The 22,098-nt window shown below is 44.2% G+C and overlaps 1 protein-coding gene across 1 annotated transcript in view; it reads left to right on the top strand.

The window, feature by feature from the left end:
- The window catches only part of LOC146817750 (uncharacterized), a 746,064-nt gene that overhangs the window by 694,408 nt on the left and 29,558 nt on the right, over positions 1 to 22,098 (top strand). Inside the window, exon 48 of the mRNA XM_085609232.1 lies at positions 1,311 to 1,453. Within this exon, the coding sequence (XP_085465358.1) occupies positions 1,311 to 1,453 (143 nt within the window). The remainder of the gene's footprint in view (positions 1 to 1,310; positions 1,454 to 22,098) is intronic.

The following is a 22,098-nucleotide window of genomic DNA, read 5'->3' as shown; positions in this document are numbered from 1 at the left end:
CTCACTTCAATGATTTGCATAGCAGCTAACACTCATTTTAATTCTCCAATTAGCTTCTTTCTGGCTTTTCCCAATGCCTACTGGGACTCGTAGTGTCAGCCGCCATCTCTTGCCCGAATGAGATGAGGTAAGTATGTAGTCCTTCGGCACTGATTGCGCCGTGATGTGCCGCTGATGCCCATCTTCAAAAAATGTTGAAATAAAATTGGGCCATCTCCTTTGAAGGGGCAAGATTGGAAAATAAAAGTTACACACATTTTACAATGTCAGGTTTGAGGCAGCAGAGCTATTCCTTCAAATTCCTTGGGTGGATTTGGGGGAAGAGTTCATTTGTCCCCTCATGAAATGCATAAAATATAATGGGGCAAAACCTACCTATAAATGTGATCCCTTATCCACATGTTAATGTTATTGGTCACACAGACACGTGGTTTAGAAGCTCCCCGTATACTCCACCAAAATGTCAGCAGATTTGTTATGAGAATGTCACTGTTTGTAAGAAAGCCTTAATGCTACTAAGTAAAAAGAGGTCCATGTGTCACAGAGGTGCAGCGCCTAGCTGTACAACACATCTTGTAAAATTATGACGTAAATTGCTAGTACGGCACTTTTTTTATCCTGACACAACTCAGCCAGTAAATATATTAAATTAACTGACTGTGGTAAATTTCTCTTGAGTGGATCAGAGTGTCCGAGCATGTGAAATCAGAGCGTTAGCTCCCAAAGGCAATAATGAGTGCTTTGGAATACAGACAATTGTACCCCCATGGCCCCATGTGAGAAATTGCACTCAAGTAATTTAAATAAAGCGGGAACTTCAGGGTGCATACATTGTTGTTTCAGTTGCTTTCAGGATTCAGATACTGAATTCAAACTTGTTAGTTTCAAAAATAACATTTTGCTGTGTCTAGGGTAGGATCATTTTAAATCTGAGGGCAAAATACACACTTCTACTGGTTGAGCATTGCATTGCAAGGATTGTGAAGGTTTCAAGATATGATGTTTCTGAAGTAAGAATTGTAGCTGCACCACTTCTATTTATTCTATAATTTGGGAGATAAAGGTAAGATATCCACCAGTTTGTAGTGGTATGGACTGTGAAGCTGTAGAAAAAAGATGAATTTGATATGTATCTGACTGACACTGCATATGGCAAAGCTATACTACCAATGGCAAAATATAGAAGGCATTTCAATTGGTTAAAAATTAACTGTCTGTTTAATATTTATTGTTTAGCCAGTAAAACATGGTTGTTGGATTTTAAGAAACATGAACGTAGTTGCTACTAAACTTAATTTTATTTGTCATAGGTCCAGCTATGTATGCTGCATTATCGGCTTATTCAGCTCCAAGCATGTTAAGAGAGTACCAACAATACTCCGCATCAACAGACTTGAGAGGGAGTGGACTGACAGAGGGCGGGACAGAAGGAAGGATTCAGAGGCCAAAAACAGTGAGAAACCTAGCATTTGGGTTAAACAGAAGAAATGGAGTGGGACAGAGGTGGGGTTTATGTGTGTGGGCAGTGGGATTGAGGCGTAACATTCTCAGTGTGAGTAATACTCCTTGCAGACAGTTAGTCACACAAAAAGTACCTGCTGCTCCAACTAGCCCTCACATTGCTATCTACTACTAAATACTCACAGTAAAGCACATTATTAAGGGTTGGGAATGTTTTGATTTCAAATGTGGGATGCGATCTTAACCATTGAAAGAGTGTGGCATCAGACTAATCTAAAATTAATTTAAAATGCTGTTTTGTGACATAATCTAGGCAAAGTTGAACAGAGGTTAATTTGTGCCAGGATGTATTCAGCCATTGGCTTTCATAACCACTTAACTAAGGTGTGCTACTATTTTATTGGAAGGAGTCATATAACAATGTGGAGATTATGGGTGGCTAACGACGGCATTGTTTCAGTAAATAGTACTATTGAAGTGTGGGAAGAAAAGCCATTCCCCAGATGTCTGTAACTCAAGACCTTATGATGGGTGACAGAATTGCATCCTGTGCATTGAGCTCTCTTATTTAATCTCTAGCTCTCCAAGGGGAAGCAAAGAAAGGGGGATGTCATATATTGTGTAATAGTTTTTAATCTGTGTCTCCAAGTTGGATTTTGTTTTAGCATGCATGCAATCAGTGCTTAATTTGAGCCGGTGGTTGCCGGTTGGGGCCACTGGCACAAAGTTTTGGGGACTGGCATGTATTTTTCTGCATCAGACATTTATAGAGAGCAAGAGAGGGAAAAACAAACGAAACTAAAAGACGGAGGAAGAAAAAGACAGAAAAACTGTCACAAAGGGTGAAAGCAGGAACCTGCAAGAGTGAGATAAAGGGGCAAGGAGTGTGTGGTAGTGGATTGATGAAACATGAGGTGTATTTAAGACTAGCAGCCTTTGTATTCAGAGCACCAACATTTAATCGCACCAGCCACAGGCTTCTGAGCAGAACTTTGGGCAGCGGCACTCATTCTTTTACAAATTAACCACTGCATCCAATGATCATGAGAGTCTCATTCCTAAACCACACAATGACAAGGTAATGTTCTGCATAAGAGTTAGCATAGCACTATAGTCTTTTAAGAACCCTGTGCCACATGCCTATTTCCTAGCCTCCTGGCAGTTGTGACTTTAAGTTTTAACGTACAATTGCTGTCATAGAGTGATCAACATTCACAATGAACTAACATCGTAGAAATGAACTAACATTTTAGCAGAAAAGTTATTGATTTCAAAGGTACTGTTGTTTTGTCAAGAGTTCGTAGTGGGTGCCTTTTGATACTGGATATTTTGTGCCAGTGTTCTTGACTTGCTGAAATATGGTCTGGATCTTAAACAGCAGTTTCCCAATTATAAAAGCAACTCGGCTAAGAGTGAAGGCAATATTCATCTATTTTATGTGGCCAGGTCTGTTTAGGATAATGTGAGTGTATGTCTGTTGTTGCAGTAGGGCCTTTCTGCAGGATTACTACAAACATTTTGCCTTCCTCCTCCTACTTTTTGCGGAATTTGTTTTTGTTGCGCTTAGGACTTTGCTAACCAGTGCTAAAGTGCTTGTACTCTCCACTCTAAACATGATGGAATTGGCATATACCCAATTGGTAGATTTAACCTATTTATGAGTCCCTAGTAAAGTGGCACTACACGTGCCCAGGGCCTGTACATGAAATGCTACTAGTGGGCCTGCAGCACTGATTTTGCCACCCACTTAAGGAGCCCTTTAAACGTGTCTCAGGCCTACCATTGCAGAACTTGTGTGTGCAGTTTAAACTGCAATGTCGACCTGGTAAAATAAATTGGGCCTGTGCAAAATTTTGCCAGGCCCAATCTTCCTTTTTAATACATATAAGTCACCCCTTGGGAAGGCCTTGGACAACTTCAAGGGCAGTGTGCAGTGTATCTAAAAAGTTGGACATTTGCTTTCAAGTTTTACATGTCTTGGTAGTGAAAAACCCTTACACTTGTTTCTCGCTACTGCAAGGCCAATCTCTCCCTTAGGATAACATTGGAGTTACCTTATTATGTTTTATACGTGTAATGTCCCAAATGGGAAGAGATGAATCGTTCATGTTTGGTGTCTCAGGAATCCTAATTTAAAATCCTAATTTATGGTGAAGTCTAATTTTAAACTACAATTCTGAAAATGCCATTTTTTAGAAAGATGGCATGTTCTTGCCTTAGCCATTTGGTGCCCTCAGCCTGTCTCTGGTCACATGAGTGTGTGTTGATGGCAGTTGGGCTTGGTGTATTCCTCCTAGACAACCACACACAATGGGAGCTTAGGTGTGACTGGATGGGGCCTCACTGACTAGATGGGAGGGAGGAGCTGAGTTCAGCCTCACTTCCACCTAATAGGCTGTGTCCCATCTCCAATCAAAGGGCTGCATACCCCCTGTAGTTAGCCTGGATCCAGGGCATGGGAGGCTGGGTATCTGTGCACTTCAAAGGCGCAGCTTTTCCCCACTTCAAAGGCACAACTTTGTATAAAAGACAGACCTCAGCCACCACTGCTTCAGTACACTTCTGAACATGTTGATACTCTGCCTAGAAGGACTGCTGTGCTGCTGAAGGACTGCCACTCTCCTGGACTGCACTCTGCTGAACTCACGCTTTGCTGTGCTGACCTGCTGCCCTCTTGCCTGGGTGAGAATGATTGGGCCTGCATCTCTGGATCCAGAACCCAGAGTGACGGTATTTAGACAGAATATTGGAAACAAAAATATCGTGGGGCAAAATATTGTGTCAAGACTTTTGAAGACATAAATATCATGAAGGAAGTTTCTATAGGTAAGCCAAGTTTTGCTATATATAGCTCCACATATATGTACCTTGACAAGATATATACATAAATATCTCATCAAGGCACGTAGATGTGAAGTTAAGAATGGTAAATTTATACTTACCAATTTGCACTTACCGTCTTGATATTTTGGTCCTCGATATTTTTGACAAGATATTCTGTCCACACAATATTTTTGTTTCAGATATTCTGCGAGTAAGCCCAGAGTTACTTGGCTGACCTCCTGATCTGAAGCCTCTGGGACATAACAGGATTCCAACAACCTTGCATCTGCACCTGGATTCTGCCATCCGTTATTTAGCCTTGCTAATTGGTGCCACCCCAGTCCTGGACCCTTAGAATTGAGCTTAAGGTGCTTTACCAGCCTCTGTGGATCCAGCGGAACCAAAGCATGTCCTCTGCTGTGCGGCACAACCCAGAGCAGAACTGACCTATCCCTGCTGCTGCGTGGATTGGGCTCAGCGCAGCCCGTCACATCTCTCATCAACAGCAGACTTGCTGATGACACCAAACTCGGCATCGTAGCCTCACAGCTCTATGGAACAGATATCTTTCTCCACCCTCGATGCCAGACTTTGTATCGCAAGCCCCATTGATGGGATCCTCGACAACGCAGGCCCTTGCATCTCAGCCAGTCTGCATCTCATAACCGACGCATCGCATCGGCTGCACGACGCAGCCTCAAAACGGATCAGAGCAAATGCTCCTCAAACCAGGATTTAACGTACTTTGTGCAGCGGGCCTAACTGGATCCCTATAGCCTGACTGCGCTCCATCATGGTCGGGCTAAACTTGTGACTTTGTCCCAGTCCGGCACGGCCAGATATCCATAATTGGTGCTTTGTAGCTCTATTTTTACCAACACAATTAAACGTCACTATCTCCGATTCTACTAATTGGATTTTTGTCATTTTGGTCTTGTTTTATCTAATAAATTAAGCTCTAATTTTTTAACCTGGTGTGGGATTCTTTTTGTGGAGTGTTTTCACAGTTTTACTGTTTGAAGTTTTGCACAATTACTTTACACATTGCCTCTAAGTTAAACCTAACTGCTCTCTGCCAAACTACCAAGGGCTAGAGCATAGGTTAATTAGCAGATTTGCCTGTGCCTTACCCTGACTAGAATTGTGGTTGCTGCTTGACCAGGGCTCACACCCCAGTCAACTTCTAACCCAATTTCTAAAAGACGTGAGGTCCTGTAAAATGTAGGATGCTCATGCACTAATGAGAATGTTTGTCTTATCTCCCTAGAAACTGAGTTGTAAATCTGTTCCCTTGATAAAATGCATCCTTATTTAAACAATGACAAGCACAAGGCTAAATTGCAGTAAGATCCTATCGTCAAAGAGGTGGTTCCGGGCTGAAACCTAATTGTCTGCCCTTATTGACAAATACGGTGTAAATAACTTTAGGAGTTCAAGTGACTTATGTAATGTGCCCTTCAGTATACCTGATCCCTTAGGTTGACGGTCTATAATAGGTGTGGTTGTCCATCTACCTTGAACCCTGCTCCCCACACAGGCAAACAAGTGAAACCTTGACATGGGACTCCTCCTAGTAGCCTCCAGGACTGGCACATACTCCCAGCACACAAGCAAGAGACCTCTGGCTCATTTCTGACAGCAAGCTGAACATGTCCTCCCAGGTCAGTACCATCTCCACTTCCTGCTTACACACACTGAGAATGCAGAAAAATATATTCAAGTGGCTACCCAACAACACCAGGAAAACAGTCACCCATAACATAACGTGTATTTGTGAAGCGCACGTTCACCCAGAGGTCTCTTGGCGCTGAATAACAGATGCTCATTGTTACCCAATTCAGTGGTACTCATTTTATCGACCTCAGATGGATCAAAGGCTGAGTGGACCCGCGGGATTTGAACTGTGACCATGAGGTCGAACACAGGCCCCTGCAATGGACGCATTAGTCCACTGATCCACCAGACCCAAGCCCTCATCACCAGCAGACTGGATTATTGAAACACCCTCTACACAGGCATCACCAACCACCTCACAAAAAGACAGTCCAAAATGCAGTAGCCAGATTTGTCTTCAACATCCCACCGTCTCACATCACACCACAGAGAACTACACTGGCTCCCGATATATCAATGCACACAGTTCAGGCACCTCACCCACTCATACAAAACACTACACAATAGTGTTCCAGCCTACGGGAACGACTGTGTGCATTTTCACTAACCCTCAAGGCACCTCACCTTTGCCGGATTCTCGCTGGCGCATGTACCACGCATATATAAGAACAGATAAGCTGGTTGTGCCTTCTCCTATATCGTTCCTAAAGCATGGAACAACCTCCTGCACTACATTGCTTCTTGAATTCGGTAAGCTATAGAAGACCTGGCTCTTACAGTAAGGACTCTCAAGACAAGCTGCACAGACCTGCATAGCGCCAGGATACTCGTATGAGTGATAGGGTGCTATAAAAATCAACTTAACATAACAAACCATGCAGATTGTTATGAAAAGCAGCAAGTATACTAGAGTAAAAACCATTCCAGATGGGTATGTGTGCCGCAAAAAACAAAATGAAGAGTTAGATAACTGCCCAAACGTGTGTTGTCCCTGTCAGTGTGTCCATCGATTATGCAAAAAGGCAATGGGGGTTATTTTCCCTGAGAAAGTGCACAATGCCTGGCAAAGGCATGTCTGTGATTAAGTTGAAGAGGACAGAGTTTCTATATAAAGTTGACGAGATGTCTTGAGTATGGTTGAATCCCTGAGTGGTCCTGATATGCCAGAGAGTGAGATCCTCTCCCCAGAAAGAATAGGAATTGGAGAATCCTTTGTGTAGAGCACTGTGTTTCTGGACTCAGCTTTTGGAAACATGCTGAAACCCTAAACGATACCCCATTCACACAATTCAGGTAGCATCTGGCTGTGCGCAACAGGACTGATTCTGTTTATGCAGAGATTTAAAAATATCTTTCCCAAGTTCCTCTCTCTTGGGTCTTTCCTCCATCAAGATCGGGTGGTGGATCAGGGGGTGGAGTGGCAGGCCTATTTATAGGGCCATATAGGATCAAATCACCTGAGCCTGAGGATGCTTCACACATAATGACTGCAAATTTTGAATCGGACAGGAATACCAGAGGTTTCAAGATAAGATACGACCCGTATCGAGGGGATCATATATTGACTAATAAGCATTATGAACAGTTGCATGTTAAATTGAGATGACTTGAGGCGACGTTCAACTGAATCAATCAGAGACGGACTAACATACAGACCTGAAAGAAGCTAACATAAATTTGAGGAATTATGAAAAACCAGGATGACCACAAGATAATGATTTGAGAGGACTGAAGAAGCGCAATTGTGCACGAAACACGTGTTGGCTGTATTGCTGTATTGAATGAGGCAACAAAGGAAGGAATAAAAGAAATATACAAAGAAACAAAGTGAGATGACATTTTTATTGTGTGTTGATCTCTCAGTGCAATGATGTTTATATGATAAAAAATACTGTATTGGTGAGGACCAGTAACTGAGATATTTAGCGCTGGGCAATATTCCTATCACCCAAAGAAAACTGTTATATCCCATATAGTCACTGCTCCTCTTGCGGCCTGACCACAGGTACTACGATGTCTTTCATACAATTCCACATCAATCTTGATGTTTTTAAAGAGAAGCCAGGTGCGTGACATGTAGGAAGGTTAATTTAATCCTACATGCAAATAAATATTGCTAGCATTGTTGCTGAACATAAAACTTCATGTATTTGCACTTGGTCTAGAAACTGTTTACACTGTTCACCAGAGTGCACCTCATTTGGCATGCACATAGGATGTTAGCCATTGTTTGCACATGCTTCCTACCATGACAATGATTTTATTTTGAAATTCTAGTTTGAACAGTTAGGCTCTTGCACCATCAATAAGATGGAATCGAAATTTCAATGCATGCAAATTTAATATGCAGCAGTGACTCATTTAGAATACAGCAAAGATGGTTGCTGACTGAGGGCAAATTATCCTGACTGCTGACCTGAGATTTTTCTGTGAGAGGCGATGGGAAAACTAACCCAAAAAACTAAAAAACACAAATAAATCCTAATTGTAATTTTTTTGTTGAAGTTTTTGAATAAGTAAGGTTAGGCCAATTGCCTACTGCAATTTCCAGTTCTTATCTTCCTACATTTGCATAATACAGCTGTGTAGCTACCACTGAGACTTACATGTTTTTTATCCTGTTTACCCAGCCAAAGCTCAATGTCTAGCTGAGGATCTCTCATCATAGATTCTTCCAGACTCCTACAGTTGTTCAATCAATCAATCAGGGGCTTTCAAAGCGTGGCTACTCGCCCGTGAGGGTCGCAAGGTGCCGGGTTGGGGGGGCTCCTTGTCCCTCTGGGTGTAGGATCATTTGAAGAGCCAGCTCTTGATGTCCTTCTTGAAGTTCTTGAAAGTTGTTGGTGAAGCTAGTTGTGTGGAACCTTCTCTGCTGAACACAGGATAATGGAGGCTGAACTCAGTTGCTCTCCTGAGTGTATTGGTCTAATCTGACTAGTGGCTTTTGTTAAATTATAAAAAATCAGACGTGAGCTGCTGACTGAAAATGTCTGGTCTTTCTGAACTGGATGAAGAAATATGTGATGAGGTTTTCAAAGCACTTTATTACTTTAGACTTCATTTCAGACATTTATGTTTATAGTGCCACCTGGTTATTAGTGCCACCATTATTACTTTAAGGTATTTGCTGAATGATCTAGCTCACTACTGGTGAGATGCTGCTATGGGGAACCCTACATTCATCTGATTTATAACTTGAAGAAAGCAGGTGTCTTCTTCCTACTCGGGCTTTCCTACTATACTGCCTGCCTGCCTCATCATCTATGCATATGGCAACCTTTTAGCAGCAGAACCAGCCCAGTGCTACACCACCAAAACTAACATTTACAACGAAAGATGGAATGACTAAAGGACAGATATCAAAATCGTATTATGACTAAATTAATGAAGTTGGATTTCTAAATCACAAGAATACTACTAGGGGGTCTCAGCACTGTGGATCTCCAAGATACAGTACATGAGCTATGGAAGGAAGGATATAGGCTCAGAAAGTGAAAAGCCACATCTGTTTTCTGAAGATCGGGCGAGGTGAGATCCTTCAGCAACCTAGTAGGAGACGGAGCGGCCCCAAACCTGGCGCTCTTATTCCGGGGAATTGTGAGAAGATTCTGTGAAGCAGATCATAGGTTCCTAGGTTCACAGGCTAAAAGCCAGCCTAGTGTGAAGTTATGGAGGGTGACCCGAATAAATGCATTTCCGCGTGATACAAAGAGTTTTAAAAAGAATATGCTTCCTCGCAGGAAGCCAATGAAGACCTACTAGGGCGGAGGCTGCAGATGAAAATTAGGGAATATTAAGGCTGCTGAAGGCACTGAAGAGGATGTTGCGGGGGCTCCCAATGAAGAAAATGTCAGTAGGTGATTCTTCATGTAGTAAGAGCCTGCACTACTGTTTGACTTGACTCTAAAAGAATATTCTTTATTTACAGGTTTTCAAGAATGCTGAAGCAAGTAGTAGCCCCATTCATGATCTGCCTTCTAAAGAAGAGTGTGTTGTTAAAGATCACCCCTATATTTCTAGTACACAGGATGAGGGGAGGGGTATCCAATTTCTCAGGGCACCAATCTGGTGATCAAGAATGAGAGAGTTGACCAAAACAGAAGCATCTCCGTTTTGTCGCTGTTCAGTTTCCATATGGTTGTTGTTCATCCATTCTGTAAGATGACATATAGTTTTTTAAATTTTGGTTAGTCTGCTCTGTATTTCATCTCTGACTTATCTCATGCTAGTAGATTCTGCACTTCCAGACCAGGATTTAAGAAAGCAGATCAAATGTACCTGAGCAAAATGGAGTCAGGCATCCTTGCATTTCATAGTGTTCAAGTGAAAAGGAGAAACATAATGTTTTCATTTATTACCTGAATGCAAGAAACAATACATTTTCATAGAGCGCTGGGCAGAGTCCAGAAAGCACATGAATGTGAAGTAAAGTAGTATATCAACAAATCCATCTTTTTGCTGTGGTTCTCCCACAGTTTTACTCTCTAATTCTGGGGCAGTTATGGGGTGCAGGCCAGGCCCCTGTGCATGTGTTATATGTTGCAAAAGACATATATTTTTGCTGACAAGGTGCCATAAATGACACTTTGGTAAGTCAGCTGTAATTGTGCTCAAAATCTCCATTCTGGGGCACCAGAGCAAAGGACATACCATTCCCACTAGTACTATTCTCGAAAGGCATATATTTCTTACACAGGCTCCACAGGCTGCACTTTTCAATGTGTGACATGCGTAACAAATAATTTTGTATCTCTTGTTAGGAAAAAGTTACAAACATCAAATTCCCAATGCATAGGTGATCCAGTATGAGACAACCGTTGGAACTAATAGGTTTTAATTTCCTACACTATTATGCCTTGTTTGAAACCATTATAGGTAGTCTGTCTGAACCTTAGCTAAAATGTTTAGCAAAGGCCTACTAACATTCTTGCTAACCTCCTGTTTGTCATACCTCGTCTTCAGTTGTCATGCTAGCCTGCTGCTACCATCAAATATAAGCCACACAGTGAATGTAATTAAAAGTAGGGAACTGCCCTCAACCTTCGCATTTCTGTTTGAATAGCACTCACAACTCTATGTTCTTCTGAGAAAGGAAACTCACGTCAGAATAGTGGAGTCAAATACAGTAAGGGTGAAAGAACTTATAGGGCGTATAGTGGAGTTTTCTTACCCCTTGATGTGAGTAAAGGGGACAAGTTTTCTAGTCAAAGAGGATCATGTGCAGAAGGTAACAAAGCCTTCAGCCTTGTTTTTTTTACTATAGTGAAAGCAACTCTTGGATCTTTTGCCAGAAAAAATATGGTATGGTATGGTATGGTATTGAAGTACTGGGTATTCTAGACCCAGCGGTGCAGGGGCACACACCCTATGACTTCTGGGTTCACCCTGTTCCGGACCTACAGAAACACAGAGTCTTCTGGGTGAAGTCAAAGAATCGTTTATTGGCTGCAGACCAATGACAGGTATCCTAGAAGTACAACAGCGTGTATGTTCTCAGGAGACTGCTGCAAATCATAGGAACGGACTTCATCTTAAATACCCTTTTTCCTGCCTCAAGCATACATTCCTAGGTTTTATGATACGGCAATATATAAGTGTACATTACAAAGGAAAGGCAGAGTCATGATGACCATCCCACATTCCAGTTCGGCCAGCCCACAATGATTTACACAACAAGGTTCAGATCCCACATTACATGTAAACAGATCCCCCCAATAAACATGAGCATCTCCTGTTTTGGGAACCAAGTCATAAAGCAGGAACAGCCAGGTGCGAAAGAGATTAGCCAGGGGCTTGTGTAGAATGAAAGGGTTTTATGACGGGTCAAGCCCTGATGCTAATCACAGGTGGAGAGAGGAAGGGGAGCTCGTGAGACCAGTTTGACCCGGGGCAGCAGAGCCAGCTGCCCAGGTCACAGAGAAGTCAGAGAAGAAGCCCATGTACTGTGAGGCCCGTATTTGCTCCATTATAGCCTATGTGAGGGCAATGACAAGATGGCCACTGCTTCCAAAATGGAACCCGCGTAGTGCAGCAGAATAACGTGTACACAGTGCATTCATAGCTAGAACGATAAGTAAAGCACTCGTACATGCCGCATTTACCATTTGCGGTTCGCTAATACCAAGATAGACAGGGGTAGGGCCCTGTTCCTTACGTGGTCCCGAATATTAAAGTACGACAGACCCTCCTTTTGCCCTTACATAGGCAATCACTATACTCATCTTAATCCGAGTCTAGGTCGATGTTCACGAAGTCATGGAGATGTTGCTGTAGCATCATCCTATTACTTAGCTTGTCCCTCGATACAGGTTTCCTTACACATAAGGTAGCACAGAGGTCACATATCGCAGGAGCACACTGTATGCACAGACAGAACAGGAAAAGAATGGCTAAGATCATTCCAATGACCATCAGAACTTTCCAACCCCAGGCAGATATCAGTTCCCAGAACCACCCCACCAGTGACCAATCTCCTTTATCCACGTGAATGGATTCAGATATTTTATGGAGTTTGGAGATGGCTTGATACACTGTTGGAGCGTTATCTGGTATGAAAATGCAGCAACTGGATTGGATAACCCTGCATACCCCACCGCGGTCTGCAAGAATAACGTCTAGAACCATGCGGTTCTGCAAAGTCATAAGGCGATCCGCTTGGAGCTCAGCTGTCAAATTACTAAGGGCACCAGCCGTTACATTGACGGTGGATTCAACCACACGAGTCAGCTGTCTCAGGTTCCTACTATTGACCATAGGTCCCCAAAACGGCAAGAAACCCAAAAAGAAGTCTCCCGCTTCCTGACCGGCAGTGTCCTCCTTACTAATCACACCTCTCACAACTCTGGTCTTGTGATAGTCGGAGGCGGCAGTAAATGTAGGCGGTAGCAAGTTCGCAATATAACATGTGCCCGAGAAATCAGGGGGCAACCATGTATATGCTCGGTCATTACAGATGAAATATGTACCCTTGGCAGTTAAAAACGCAGGGGAAAACTGTGACGGGAACGTGTACGTTTCAGTACAGTCACTTCTTCCCAGTTGAGCTCTAGGGTTCTGACCATTACCCTGTAAGCAGAACCGACCCATGTGGGGTACGACCCAGATTGGAGATGAGATTTTTCGCTGTCTTTCACCCAGACTAATACTATACCCCGTCGCGTTCCATCCTACATAAGGTCTCAGCTCTTCTTTGGGAATGGATGAGTATGCATTAATATCCCTACTCATATCGGCAATTCCTTTCACTAAGGCTTTATTATTTGTACCAGGTCTGATGGAACGCGGTTGGCGAGGGGAGTACGTATCTAGAGCATAGAGAAACATGGTTTGGAATGCCCATGACGATCCATTATAACTGTACGGTAGCACCAGGTAGGGAATACCTTTGTTAGTGGTATGGGGCATTAACCCACAGACCCAGCAATTGGTCGTATTCATTACCAGTTGGTGCTGGTGCAAGAGCTGGATAAACGAGTTATTCACGAACTCTGATCGTCGGGTCTGTTCGTGTTCAGGCAAAGGGTGAAAAGAGTGAGAGGAGGCAGTAGAAAGAGATATAGGCTGTTGAGTGGGTGTAATGGGTTTTGGAGCAGAGAAAAACACACATCCTACAATAAACATCATAATACTACACAGTGTAAAAAGGCACAAAAATACAAAACATTTACTTTTCACAATTCTACACATCCTGGTTTGAGAGTTCATTTCCTCAATCGGTCTCTCCATCTTAAAAAACTCCATCCTCTACTCGGGCCGCTCGCGGTGGATGAGTTTCTTCTGCTAAGGAGTACGCCTGTCAGTCCAGGGAAACGCCCTAGACCAACCAGAACCGTTGACCTAACGTCTTCGGCCTGTACCCCAAAGTCTTGGCACCGCGACCCTGCGGCAGAACCCGGATGGTGGTTCGAAAAACAAAAATCAAGAAAGTCCTTCAGATGGGAGAGCAAAAAATGTCAAAAGGGAAATAATGAGGAAATCTTTATTTGTCCATGGGCCTAGGTCTCAAGTTATAGCGGAGATGGCCAGGTGCTGTTTGGTCTTGAAACAAAAGTTCAGGCTCAGTGGTGTCCAGTCGATTCGATGGCGGCACAGCTTCCTGCAGAATATTGTCACTCTCTTGGACTGAAGCTGTGTCTTTTAGGCGTGCGTCACTGAATGGTACAAAACGAGGTACAGTGTCTGTCTCAGTGTCGGCGATACCCTCCTTGACCCACTGGTCATATGGCAGAGGCAAGGGAACTACCTTGCAGTGAGTACCATGAATCCAGTGCTTCTTCCCCTTCACTCGCACTGCTGATCTTGTCGAAAGAAGAACAAGATGGGGGCCGATCCAGCGAGGTTCGTCGTTGCCCTTACGCTGGAAATTTCGGACCAGGACCCACGAACCAGGGTTGATAGGGTGTCCAGGAGGTTCAGAAGCTTGGGGAAGAGTATCATGTACCTGTTGGTGCAAAACACGCAGTTTAACAGTCAAATCATACAGGTAATCGAGCAGTACTGGATGCTCAATCTCACTGAACTTCGTAGGCCTTGGCACACCCCATACGTTGGCCGGGCGGCCAAAGACTACTTCATAGGGACTAAGGCCCACCCGTGAGTGTATCGTCATTCTGGTGGACAAGAGTGCTAGAGGCAGAGCGTCAGGCCATTTAAGACCAGTGCTCGCCTGGATTTTGGCCAGCTTGAGCTTTAAGGCTCCATTGTAGCGTTCAACTAGTCCAGCTGATTGGGGGTGATTTGCAGCGTGGAACTTCTGCTTTATCCCTAGCCCTTCACATACATTCTTCATCACTTTACCCACAAACTCACTACCATTATCACACCACACCATTCTCGGCATCCCAAACCTGGGGAAAAACTCCTTCACAAGGGCTTTGGCTGTGGATAGGGCAGTGTTATCTTTCAGAGGATAAGCCTCTATCCATTTTGAGAAAGCACAAACAACCACCAGTACATATTTCAGGTTGTTGCATCTTTCCATGTGAATAAAGTCCAGCTGCAAAACTTCGAATGGACATGATGGGGGTGCAAAATGACCGGCCGGAGTTGGGGTTCCTCTACCAGGGTTGTACTTCAAGCATACTATGCAATTCTTGACCACATTCTCTGCACACTTGGGAATCCCAGCATTCTGCCATACTGGAGCCAACAACTTACAGATACCTTTCGTACTGATATGTGCCATTCCATGTGCCATAGTAACCACTGGAAGCACATATGCATCAGGCAACAACCATCGCCTATGTTCTGTCAGGTCAACCCAACAACCATTCTCATCCAACTTACCCATACTCTCTCTCCACTTGCTTAACTCTTCCTCTGTGGCTTCAGCCTGAAGCGACTTCACACTCTCTATTGTGTTCTCACACATTCCCACATCATTAACCCATCTTGCGGGGCCTGCAACATACATTCTAGTCTTCACATTCTGTGCTGTCTCTCTCGCGGTCTCATCAGCAAACGCATTCCCACGTCCAACATCATCTGTAACTTTCCTATGCGCACTGCATTTCATGATCGCAACTTGCAACGGTAGGGTCAGTGACTCAAGGAGATCATTCACCAACTTGCCATTCTGAATTTTAGCTCCATGCGACGTCAGGAACCCACGCTCTTTCCACAAACGCCCAAAATTATGAGCCACGCCAAAGGCGTACTGGCTATCTGTGTATATATTAACTCTCATTCCTTCAGACAACACGCATGCTCTCGTGAGGGCAATTAATTCTGCTGCTTGGGCCGAATTATGTGGCACTCGTGCAGTTTCCACGACCGTGTGTAAAGTCGTGATAGCATATGCAGCAGTCGTGTCACCATTAGGGAGTTTGAAACATGACCCATCTACCCATAAAGTACCATCACACTCAGTCAGGGGAGTATCTTTGAGATCTACTCTCCCTTTCGTCTCTTCTTCTGTCCTGAACAGACAGTCATGTTGCTCAATCTCATCTGAGTCTGCTGGAATCGGCAATAATGTGGCTGGATTCAGCGTATTGCATCTTTTTATGTGTATGTGATTCGCTAACAGTGTGAGTTCATACCCTGATAATCGCGCACTAGTCAAGTGTTGTGTCTTGGTCCTATTTAATAATGTGTCTACAGCGTGTGGGACCATAACGATCAATGTGTTGTCCATTACCAGACCAGCAGATTGTCGGATAGACATTGCTGCAGCAGCTGTCGCTCTCAGACAGCTTGGCAATGCCCTCGCTACAGGGTCCAAGGTGGATGAAAAATACGCGCATGGGCGCGGTCTATCGCCAAAAGGCTGTGTTAACACTGACAACGCACATCCATCTTTCTCGTGAACATACAATGTAAAAGGCTTGCTATAGTCAGGAGTGCCCAACACAGGAGCTGAACACAATGCATCGCGCAATTCCACAAAACTTTTCTGGCACTCTTCAGACCATGGGATAGGATTCGGTGTGTCTTTGCATGTTAAGGCTACTAAGGGTTTTGCCAATAAAGAAAAACTAGGAATCCAATGCCTACAGTATGAAGTAATGCCCAAGAAAGCACGCACTTCTCTCTGTGTCTTTGGCACACTCAACTGTGCAATGGCTTGAATTCTTTCTGGGGTCAATCTCCTTCCCTCCTTCGATAAGAGATGACCTAAATAGGTCACTTCTTGTCGACAATATTGCATCTTAGAGAGAGACACTTTGTGATGAAAAGCGGATAAATGGCGCAACAATGACAATGTGGCTTCTTTACAGATCTTCTCAGTATCCGCGGCGATTAGTAGATCGTCCACGTACTGAATCAGGATAGCGCCACTAGGTAAAACAAGTGCATCAAGCTGCGCTTTCAAAGCTTGACTGTATATGGATGGACTCTCGCAGTAGCCTTGGGGAGCGCGTTTGAAGCGGAAGCTTCGGCCTCCCAGACTAAAACCAAAAATGTCTCTGCTCTCTTCTGCAATTGGGATACTAAAGAAAGCATTTTTTAAATCAATCACTGAAAACCATGCAGCAGAGGCTGGAATCATCGTTAACAAGGCAGTTATATCAGGGACAACCGGAAACTGAGGCACAACAATCTTATTAACCTCTCTAAGATCAATCACAAATCTGTAAACAGGTGGCTGTGAAGGTTCCGTTCGTTTTAAGACAGGTAAAATCGGACTATTGCAAACGTTGCCTCTTGTCTCTTCAATCACACCCTTATTAATCAAGTCGCCGACAATGTCTAACAATGCTTTCTGGCCTTCATTAGAGATCTTGTACTGGGGAATACGTGGCAGTCTGACATTAGCCTTTAAAGTCACCACATAGGGTGGTATTTCCAAGAGGCCCACATCATTGGGACCAGTAGCCCAAAGGGCATCCGGAAGGGATGACAATTCAGGTGGCATCGTGTTTTTAGACAAATACATTGGAGAAACCACTTGCTTGCCTAATGTAAGTTGTACTCCTGAAGGAGAACAATACAGTGTAGCGTGCAATCTTTTCAACAAATCTAATCCCAGCAAATTCTCACCACAACCTGTTGTCAGGATCAGGGGCGCTTTCAGCTCGCAAGGTCCAACGGAAAGTGACATGGGACTAGAAATCGGGTTCCTAACCGGGGCGCCAGAAAAACCTACTGAAACATTTATATCGCCAGACAAAGGTGCGCCAGGGAGTTTGGAATGCATGATTGAACTCTTTGCAGCACCAGTGTCTAGCAGAAAAGGCTCCGTTACATTTGCTGTAGTCACCTCAACATACGGTCCACTCTGATCCACTGGCACTGAAACAACTCCCTCTCTCTGTCTATGGCTGTCCTAGTAATCATTATTCTCTGCATCACCGTCCTCTGCATAATAATCATTATTATAATACTGGGCCGTATTACTAGTCGCATTAGCTTGCTGATCAAAGCTATTAATGGCGCTTTGGGGCGGAAGAGGACGCGCGTTCTGGGGAACACTTCCACGCCCTCTGCCTCTAGGAGCTTGCTGACCACCCCTACCTCTAGCGCCATACACATTACCGTTCCGTTGCATTAATTTAGGGCAACTATATTTATAATGACCTTCCTCTTTGCAGTATGAACATTGGTTGGGACCCACAGGGACACGTGGTTGATAATACCCATTCATTTGCTGATTGTTCTGAAATTGTTGGGGTTGGTGATAAACACCTTGGGGTTGCCTATAATTATTCTGACCTCCACGTGGTGGATAGGCCTGCTGTAAAAGGACCTTTGTTTTTAATTCCTTTGTTTTCTTCTCCGTTCTATCTTTCTCGTCTTTATCTCTATTTTCATAATACTGTGCAGTAGCCAGTATTTGCGCTGAAGAAGAAACAGCCCAAGAACTCTCTGAATCTTTCAACTTTTTACACAGGTCAGGGAGTAAATTCTGCACAAACTTATCCACAAATAACCGTTGGCCACCCTCAGTACTCATATCTTGCCCACTGTGGTCAATAAACGTTTCCTCAAACCTAGTAAAGAAGTCTGACACTGTCTCATCCTTCTTCTGTGTACACGCAGATAACTTGTCCCAATTTACGCGCATTGCAGGCATTAGTGTCTTCATATATGTGATGATTCTACCAGGCAGTTCAGCTACTAAAGGCTCAGGTTTCGCGCCACCAGTTTGTCTAGTATCAGCAGCAATAATGTTAGCCCATGTATCCCCTAGTTCTGCATCGTGATCTGCATTACGTATTGATCCCCATAGAGGCTGTGGAACAACATTACCAAACAACATGTCTATGTCTGCCAAATTCATAACGCATGATCCTGCTGTTTGTGACAACTCTTTATAATAACCTGCTGGGTTTTTACGGGGATCGGGTAATGTCTGCTTAAGCGCTAACACCTCAGAGCGCTTCCATGGAACATGTACCCAAACACGTTGGAAGTGCGCTGGCACAGCGGGGTTACCACCGGCAGCTGCGACTGCTTCCTTCCATACCGGGGGAACTTCTCTCATAGGGTATTGTCGCGCTTTTGCCTTTTTCCCCACAAGGACCTCTTGTTCAAACAATGACTGTTGGCAATCGTCATTCCTAAGTGACAATACAACTGCAACTGCTTTATCTACTTCGCGGTCCACGATTATACCAGTTCCAAAATCAAACCTCACTCTACACAGTTCCTGCGGGCTCGGATTTTTACCACTATCCTCCAATTCTTCACAGAGAATTTCGCACATTTTCTCAAACACATATCTCTGTTTTGGGGCATCCCATTGATGGAAAACGCTGACAACTGATTCCACATCATATAATGAAGGGAAAACAATCCATCTACGCGCCATGCTGTCTATTACCTTTTTCTCATCAGGGTTAGGCAATTGACTACGCAATTGCTTACGCCGTAAACCAGGAGTCGCACCAGACGACTCAAAGAGGGGCGACATTAATGTAGTAACCACATTAGCTAAACGCTGTCGCGCTGAAGGGGAAGTTGAAGCGGAAACAGGGGGAAAAACAGAGGGAAGAAAAGAGGATGTAGAAACGGGTACTGGAGTGGTGCAAGGAAGAGTGTTAGGGGAGGCAGCTGCTGGATTAAACAAAGTCGCAGGAAGTGCGGGGGCAGTTGGAAGCACTACCGGAGGCGCTTGAGAGGACTGCGCTACAGGAATAGGAACTGGTTGCAAAGCAACTGGCGGTTGCGGCAAGGCTTGCAGTATATGCACTGGAGGTGGCATATTTACAAGCTGGGGAGGCGCCGTGGCAGTTTGAGCATACGGGGGTGGCGAACTCAACAAATGTGACATCAGGGGATCTTTCTCCTTTTCTTCTGACTCATCCTGTTTAGAATGTGGCAAAGCTGGGTAACATTTGTCAATCCCTAACTTACGCTGCCTGTGTAATTGCTCGCTCATCTGCTCCTCCTCATTGTCTTTAAATTGTACAGCTGCTTGCATTACTGACATACCTCTCTCTCTCTTATTCTTTTTCGCTAGCTTAATTTCCTTCTGTTTGGCTTCCTTTCGCCATAAGCGGAAAGAGTCAAACATCGCCGGCCGGGCTTTCTTCTTAAACAATTTAATTTCCAGATTATCTAAAATATCGGTATCAAAACTACCATTTTGGGGCCATTTTAAAACACCATCTTTCCTGGTGTAGTGGATCCACACTTCGTTATATGCAATGGGGCCTACGCCATGTTTCACATAGAGCTCATAAGTTGGAGTTCCAACCGGAGGAACCGGACATGATTCTTCCAGCTGGAAATCTCTTCCACAACCCAAACAAAATATTCTACCAAATATTCTAGAACCAGGCATCTTCGCTCACTAGTCTAGATCCAAACGTCAAAGGATTACCGATTATGATATTCTCGTGAATACACGAGTCCTCTGGCTTTGGGGTTTGCAAACACCAAATCACCAATTACCAAATCAAATCAAACGATCCCGAAGGATACCAAAACAAATGGGAGACGCTCCACTTATACTTAACTGAATATTGCTGATCGATGACGTCACCAGAAGACTCTCTCGATTGTTTCGCTCTCTCAAACTCGTCAAGGGTCCAAAACAGGTCGATTAATCAGGGCAGCAGTCCTTCGTAGCCGTCGGGACGCGGAGAACCTCGCAGAAAAGACTTTCGGACCACGTCGACATGCAGGGGTCGATGAAGTGGCGGCCTTCCTCCGGAATTTCCACACGAAGCTCCTCACGAACCTCTGGCTTGGACTGGTACCGCTGAAATCGCCCCACGTTGGGCGCCAAACTGAAGTACTGGGTATTCTAGACCCAGCGGTGCAGGGGCACACACCCTATGACTTCTGGGTTCACCCTGTTCCGGACCTACAGAAACACAGAGTCTTCTGGGTGAAGTCAAAGAATCGTTTATTGGCTGCAGACCAATGACAGGTATCCTAGAAGTACAACAGCGTGTATGTTCTCAGGAGACTGCTGCAAATCATAGGAACGGACTTCATCTTAAATACCCTTTTTCCTGCCTCAAGCATACATTCCTAGGTTTTATGATACGGCAATATATAAGTGTACATTACAAAGGAAAGGCAGAGTCATGATGACCATCCCACATTCCAGTTCGGCCAGCCCACAATGATTTACACAACAAGGTTCAGATCCCACATTACATGTAAACAGATCCCCCCAATAAACATGAGCATCTCCTGTTTTGGGAACCAAGTCATAAAGCAGGAACAGCCAGGTGCGAAAGAGATTAGCCAGGGGCTTGTGTAGAATGAAAGGGTTTTATGACGGGTCAAGCCCTGATGCTAATCACAGGTGGAGAGAGGAAGGGGAGCTCGTGAGACCAGTTTGACCCGGGGCAGCAGAGCCAGCTGCCCAGGTCACAGAGAAGTCAGAGAAGAAGCCCATGTACTGTGAGGCCCGTATTTGCTCCATTATAGCCTATGTGAGGGCAATGACAAGATGGCCACTGCTTCCAAAATGGAACCCGCGTAGTGCAGCAGAATAACGTGTACACAGTGCATTCATAGCTAGAACGATAAGTAAAGCACTCGTACATGCCGCATTTACCATTTGCGGTTCGCTAATACCAAGATAGACAGGGGTAGGGCCCTGTTCCTTACGTGGTCCCGAATATTAAAGTACGACAGTATGTGTATTTGTAAAGCGCACTATAGCCCGCCAAGGTATCCTGACGGTGAGCAGGTGTATGTGCCTAGCTCTGCCTAGTGTAGGTTAGTTAATTGAAAAGCCAGGCCTTCCGCTTCTTCCAGAATTCAAGAAAAGAGGAGGAGGCTCTGATGCTTAGTGGAAGGTTGCTGCACGCTTGAGAAGCGATGTAAGAGAATGTCTGTCCTCCTGATCCAGTTTTGGGAATGAGTAGGATGTGTGCGAGACAGACATTTTGGACACTAACTGTTCTTATGTGATCAACCCAGGGCAATCTTCCTTAGTTATAAATATAAACCACAACAATTCACGTTTCTACATCAGCTGTTTTATATCTTTATGTGCTTAAAGTACATTTACCCAGCTGCTCTCAGGATATGTAGTAGGTGTGAGCAGATTATGCATGACTTTAGACATACAGACTGGGACTATCCTAATTACATGGTTTCTGGCATGCGATGGTGAATCTGATTGATTAAGTGTTTGACACCAAGATTCCTTGGGTTCCACTCAGGATAGTAACAGTAATCAAAAATCCAGGTGCGCAAAATCTCAGCGTTCGGAATACAAGTCTACTATCAGTGAAAGAACTTTATGTGAATGGGCCTTTATGCTTCCGTTCATGTTGCACAGGTAAAAAAGGC

Source organism: Triturus cristatus, chromosome 6 (genome assembly GCF_964204655.1).
Source record: "Triturus cristatus chromosome 6, aTriCri1.1, whole genome shotgun sequence".
NCBI lineage: Eukaryota > Metazoa > Chordata > Amphibia > Caudata > Salamandridae > Triturus > Triturus cristatus.
Note: the sequence above shows the minus strand (reverse complement) of the source record. Positions and strands in the feature narration are given on the sequence as shown.